We start from the raw sequence: 6,219 nt of genomic DNA, 5'->3' as shown, positions 1-6,219 counted from the left end.
TGCATACAGTCTTTAGGATTGTCCTGGGGTAGATGCCAGTCCCTCACATTATGGATGATGAGTTGACTGAGAGGGAAACTGGTGTCCTCACTGCCCATTGTCCTCAGAGCCTGCCCTTCATCAGACAGCATTTCCAGTCTGTTCCATCTTCAGTGCTGAAATGTCATGAATTGTGCCCGCTATGCTACTATTGGCTGCTGCATGCCACCTCTGATGTCACTGGGTTGTTTCTCATCTCTGCCTCTGTGCTTCAGTGCCTGCCTGTGTTTTTACACACCTGGCCACCAGCCCCACCTCTCTACTGAGGGACACTGGCCACATCCCTGCCTCTGTGTGACCTGTCCTTCCATGGTCCTGTGAAGCACATGGGAGTTCTGAGACTGCCCACCTGCCGTGAGAACCAGCGGGGTGAAGTTGGGAAGGGTACTAACAAGAAGAGGGACAAGAGGACGAGCCCTGTTCTCAAGCTCTGAGCTTGCCCAGTGAGGGCACACTGAGTCTGTGGGCCACCCCTTCCCTTGAGGGCTTTATCCTTGCCTTTACCTAGCCACAGGCTGAAGGGCAAATCCACAAGGTCTTTCCTGCCCTTGTCAGCCCTGGAGCGAATGCTCAGGGTATCTGCGGCAGCCCTGGCTGAGGTGCTTGTCAAGGTCACAGCAAGGGTCAGTCAGTGGAGAGCTCAGGCTGGACCTGATTGCCTGTCTCCCGTCTCTGTCTTGCTCACTGACTCTTTCCCCCACTCCATCCTGTCTCTGTCTGCCTTTCCCTCTCTCTGTCTCTTTCTGTTGCTCTCTATGTGGCTCCTTGGTCATTGTGGTCTGTGTCTTTGTATTTCCTCGCCTCTCACCCCTAAGTTGTTCACAGACAGGCCCTGGGTTGTTCTCCATGGTCCCTGCATGTCTTACAGTAATGTCCTTTTGCCCATTTGCTCTTATGACTGTGGTTGCCCCTTGCCAATCCCCTAACTGCTCTACCAGGATCCTGTCTCCTGTGCTCCAAGTGGCCTTTGATTTGGGCTTCTGGCTCCTTTCTGCTACCCAGCTCAGGAGCCCTGGAGTCTGTACTGGGCCTAGATCCCCTGTGTCCCTTGGCCAGAAGTGGCCTGGCATGTAGGGGAATCAGCAGTCTGGGGAAGGGGGGTGGGGCATCTTAGTAACCCTTTCTGCACACCCTCACTGCTTACCTAGTGACAAAAAGACTCCCTGTGCCCAGTCCAGTGCTCAGTGACGTCTACGTGTGACTTATTTTCCTTTCAGAACATAGCAGAGGTTGGGGTGCTATACCATCTCCTAGATGAGGAAGCAGACACCCAGAACAGATGGGTAAACAGAGTCACACATGAATAAGAGTCCAGCCAGGTTTCCAACCAGGTCTGATGACACCAAAAGCCAATCTCTCCTTTTTGACATGGTCTCTACCAATAATGTATTTGGTACCGTCTCTAAGATTCCAGATGGGGTCACAGTAACTAGTCTACAGAAGAGGAAATTAAGACTCAGCAGTGATAAAGGAACCACCCACACTAAGGCAGTTTGCAGGGCTCCCTCTTGTGAGCACCCCCATTTGGTCTTGTCACACACCTGACTGATGTCCAGGGTCACACCCAAGTCCTGCCACTTCACACTGTGTATCTCTCCTCTGCTCCACAACATGGGGAACTGAGACCACTGAGTACGGCTCCTGTTGGGGCTGCTCCTGGTCAGGTGTAAACAGAACCAAGGCTCCTTTCTGAGCCCCACGCACACATGCTGCCCCACACCTGAGCCTTGTCCCAGGCTGGGTCCTCTGCCAGGAACAGCAGGCCCCGTCTCCTCCTGCTCAATCCCAGGTTTGAGTCTGAGAACCCAGCTCCCACATGGCTCTTCCAGAGAGGGCTCAGAACTCCCCTCAGACTGGGGTGCACACCACACTCTGCCTCTGTTTCCCCATTTGTCATCCAGTCTCAGTGTGGTGGCAGTGGTGAGATGGGTGTGTGTCTTGCTTAGCACAAGACTGGGTCATGGTTTGCATCAGAGAGTGGAAGTTGTTGCTGATACACACTTGAGAAAACAGGATCCTGCAGGATGAATAACGGCCCTGTGTTCCCTGCAGGGGTCACAGGTGAGGAGGAGCTGCAGGTGATTCAACCTGAGATGGTGTCGGTTGCAGCTGGAGAGACGGCCATTTTGCCCTGCACAGTCTCCTCTCTACAACCCTTGGGGCCCATGCAGTGGTTCAGGGGTACTGGACCAGATCGGCAGCTAATCTACAATTTCAAAATAACCCAAGAACACTTATCTCTCTACCCCCGAATAAGAAATGTGGCAGACACCACACAAAGAAACAACATGGACTTTTCCATCAGCATCAGTAACATCACCCCAGCCGACGCCAACACCTACTATTGTGTGAAGCTCCAGAAAGGGACCCCTGATACGGAGTTTAAGTCTGGTCCTGGGACTCGGGTCACTGTGAGTGGTGAGTACAGATGGGGCCTCCCACCCCTGGTGTGACAATAGCTCAGGAATAACACCTGTGTTCTTTGAGCAACAACTAAGTATCTGGGGTGAGAGTGGGTGTTTATATTCATAGTCACCTTTCACCCCCTTTTACAGACCAGGGATTTGAAGCCTAGAGGTCATGCTTATTGCTTAAGGCCCCTGATGACACAGGGAGAAAAGTCTGCAAACCTAGTCACCTGCTCCAAAGCTGAGCCTTGTCCAGTCTGGTCCCATAGAGGAGGGAACTGAACATGTGGGTGTCATTCCAGTCACCTTCTGCCCCCAGAGTCTTATTTGACATATAATTTCTGAGGACCTACTCTGTGCCCGGCTCTGCTCTCAGGGGTTGAAAACGGCAATGAACAAGTGGGCACAAGCTCTTCCCGTGATGTCTCCATTCTCTTTTCCTCCAGTGAGAGGAGGGTCAGTGCAGGGCCGAGAGGGCGTGTGAGTTTCCTTATTTCATCTTCAGAAACATCACACTGAGCAGAAAGTCCTACGAGGAGTGGAAGTGAGCGCCCTGTTGGGGGAGATGCCCAGAGGACTGGCTCAGCTGTGGGCTCTAGCAGGAAAACCCATGTGATTCAGGGCAGACGGCCCCACTGAGAGGAGAAGACTCTGCCTGGTCATCTTGGGAGGTCCCTCACCCCCTAGATAAGCCGCCCCATGAGCATGATTAGGAGGTAGTTACCTGACTGAGGCGGCACAGAGGATGCTCCTTTTGGGTGTCTGCCAGAGGCCCAGAATCCTCTTCCCAACTCCTAGATGTGGAAAGTCAGTAACATGGTACGGCTCAGTCCCCACTCACTGTGGGGCCACCTGAGCCCGGGAGACAACGGGGCCTGTCACATGGTGAGATAGTGATGGGTCTGGACAGGAACCCAGATCTGCTTCCAGAACGGGCTCCTGGCTGCTCTGACATTGGACACTCGGTCCATGGACGAGCCCTGCACACAGCACACACTGACTAGAAGCTCCTTGAACTGAAGCCCTGAGCAGGAGCCAGCATTGCTACTTTTCATCATTTCCTCAGAGGTTGAGAAGGCCTCTCACACTCCAATCCACAGGTGACTGGAAACCTCTCTCAGCCTCAGCCAGAGCTTCTCCTCTGATTTTAAGGCCTGCAGAACACCGCATCATATGGAAACTCTTGTCATTTAATTTCCATTCTCCTGTGGATGGGTACACAGTCTGTCCTCAACCACGAACACAGTGCTGCCAGGGATGACCTGTACCTGATTGTCCTGCTCACGCTGGGGTGTCCACTGAGAGTAGCACTGCTGGGTCAGAGGGTGTGGGTAGTTTATGTGGAAAAGGTCAGATTCCCTCCTGGACACAGCACTTGAGTTTCCACATCCCTGGACTTAGGCAGGGAGACAGCTTTACCCTGAGTTTCCAGATGTTACAGATAAAGACACTGAGGCTACCAGGTGGGGTGTCCCTTTCCCTTGTGGAGGAGTCACTGGAGCAAGAGGCTGAGCCCTGTCCGTCTCAGAGCTGCTGACTCCTGGTGCACTGCCCATCCCTCTGGGCCATGCTGTCTTTTTCCTCAAGACAGGGTCTAGAGGAGAAAGGGGGCTCCCTCTGTCCTCTTGATGGCATTTACCCTGATAATCAGAGCTGAGAGGGAGGGGCCTTCCTGCCCCTTTCACAGAGAAGGACCTGAGGCTCAGAGAGGGACCTGTCTGTAGGCAGGTAGGGAAGATGGGCTCTGAACCCCCAAGTAGCCTGGCTCCACATCCCCTGCTCTCTGCAACACCCCACTGTGCTTGTCAAAGTGTGGAAGATGCTCCAGCCCTCTCCTTCAAAAATCTGGTCTTATGATCTACAGCAGTAAGCATCAAAATAAATACATAAAAGTCCTGCATGGGGTGATGGCCTCACTTTGCAACTCAGATCACACTGATCCTGCAGGCAGCTCAGGATATTCTGGGCCTGAGTATAACAGAGGCATCTTAGCATCCTTAAAGCGTCCAGGCATCTTTTTCCCATTTCCTGGGTAGGGGTCCTTCCTGTGCAGTCTGGGAGCCTGCCCTGTAGAAGGGAGCAACGATGGAACAGAGAAGGGTCCAGGGCAACCCCACAGAGAACAGATGCCCACTGCACCACTCTGACGACTTGAGGATGCTGAGAGGAGGGCAGTCCTGGGGGTGCTCAGGGTCCCAGACGAGCAAATGTTTCTAATCTATACACAGGTTGTCAGAGCCCAGTTACACTACAGTCCATCTTGCTGTAGTGTAACTGGCCTGGGCACTGCCGGAGAAGGGCCACTTCTGACTGTCATTGCTGAAGTCAAGGATGGCAAACGGAAAAGGAGGGTGGAGGTCAGTGTCCGGGCTCCTGGAGGTGGCATTTGCTCTGAAGGTAACATCTGAAAGCTTAGGGGCCTCAGGAAATTCTCTTATGGACATAGTCATGTTATCCCTCGAAACTTAGTTTTCTCATGTGCAAAATGGACTTCTTTTAGGAGAAGATTTGAGGTCTTTGTGTAAAGCTGAAGCCCAGAGAAGGCACTCAGGTTGTCGAGGTATTACTTGAAGCTGTGCAATTTGGAACTTGATTCTCTTACCTGAGCTTCAGTTTCCTCATGTGTAGACTGAATAATCACACCCATATTTCTGGATGTTACAAGAAATAAGATGAGACTAGTGCAAGAATTAAAAAAAAACTAAAACAACAAAAAAAATTGGTATCAAATTGATTCCAATTCATGGTGATCCAATGTTGTTGTTAGGTGCGGTCTCATACATCCCTGTATGGGGTTTCTGAGGCTGTAATTCTTTATGGGAGCATAACAACTCATTTTCTTCCAGAAGAGTGGCTAACTGCTAACTGAAAATTCAAACTCCACCAGCCACTTCTCGGAAACCCTGTCTATACAGGCTCGCTATGAATCAGAACCAACTCGAGAGCAGTTAACAACGACAACAACAATGTATGGATCTCTCCAAGCACTGGTGGCTCTGTAGACTAAGTGCTAGACTGCGAACCACAAGGTCAGTGATTCAAACTCACCAGCCACTCCAAAGGAGAAGGATGAGGCTGTCTGTTCCCGTAAAGATACACAGTCTTGGAAATCCTACAGAGCAGTTAGTTCTACTCTGTTCTGTGGGTTCCTATGCGTCACAATCAACTTGATAGCAATAGGTTTTGTTTTTATAAGTGTATGTCAAAGGCAAATGACCTTGGACGGGTCATATTTCCTCTCTAGGGCTCAAGTATGAATGGGAGTTTAGGGGTCAGGGTTCATTAGCTTAGTGTTTTCAATCTTGGTTGCTCATTAAAATCACCTGAGAAACTTTGGAAAAATCCCCAGGCCCAGCAAAAAATTCTGATTTATTTGATCTGGTAGGGACCTGGGCATCTGACCTTTTCAGTAACTGCAGATGATTCTAAGCACAGCCAGGGCTGAGAGCCTCTGAGTTACAAGTTGCCTGGGGTCACAGAAGAAAAGCTGTGTTTTTCCTGACAAGTGAGGTTCCTTCCCCAGGGACTTCAGAATAGCAGGTATCAGTGACAGCTCTTAGGGAGCCTGACACCCCAGGGATGTGGCGTGGACACCCCACCCACCATAGACATGCCTCTGGGGCTGAAGAGGGACTCCCACCTTCTTTGGCCAGCAAGAAGGGGACACCTAGACAAAGTTAGACTCAGATTTGAGCTTAGTGCTGGAGAACCTTCTCATCTTTAAACATGTTTGTGTCTGAACAGGCACCGGAACACCAACAGAACCCTCCCT

General features: G+C 51.2%; 1 protein-coding gene across 2 annotated transcripts in view; it reads left to right on the top strand.

Annotated features, from left to right (window-relative positions):
• The window catches only part of SIRPA (signal-regulatory protein alpha), a 45,306-nt gene that overhangs the window by 20,789 nt on the left and 18,298 nt on the right, over nt 1–6,219 (top strand). For both annotated transcript variants that reach the window (XM_006874850.1, XM_006874849.1), the window contains exon 2: nt 2,092–2,457. In XM_006874850.1, coding sequence (XP_006874912.1) covers nt 2,092–2,457 — 366 coding nt within the window. The remainder of the gene's footprint in view (nt 1–2,091; nt 2,458–6,219) is intronic.

The sequence above is a fragment of the Chrysochloris asiatica genome, unplaced genomic scaffold, assembly GCF_000296735.1.
Source record: "Chrysochloris asiatica unplaced genomic scaffold, ChrAsi1.0 scaffold00304, whole genome shotgun sequence".
In the NCBI taxonomy this organism is placed as follows: domain Eukaryota; kingdom Metazoa; phylum Chordata; class Mammalia; order Afrosoricida; family Chrysochloridae; genus Chrysochloris; species Chrysochloris asiatica.
Note: the sequence above shows the minus strand (reverse complement) of the source record. Positions and strands in the feature narration are given on the sequence as shown.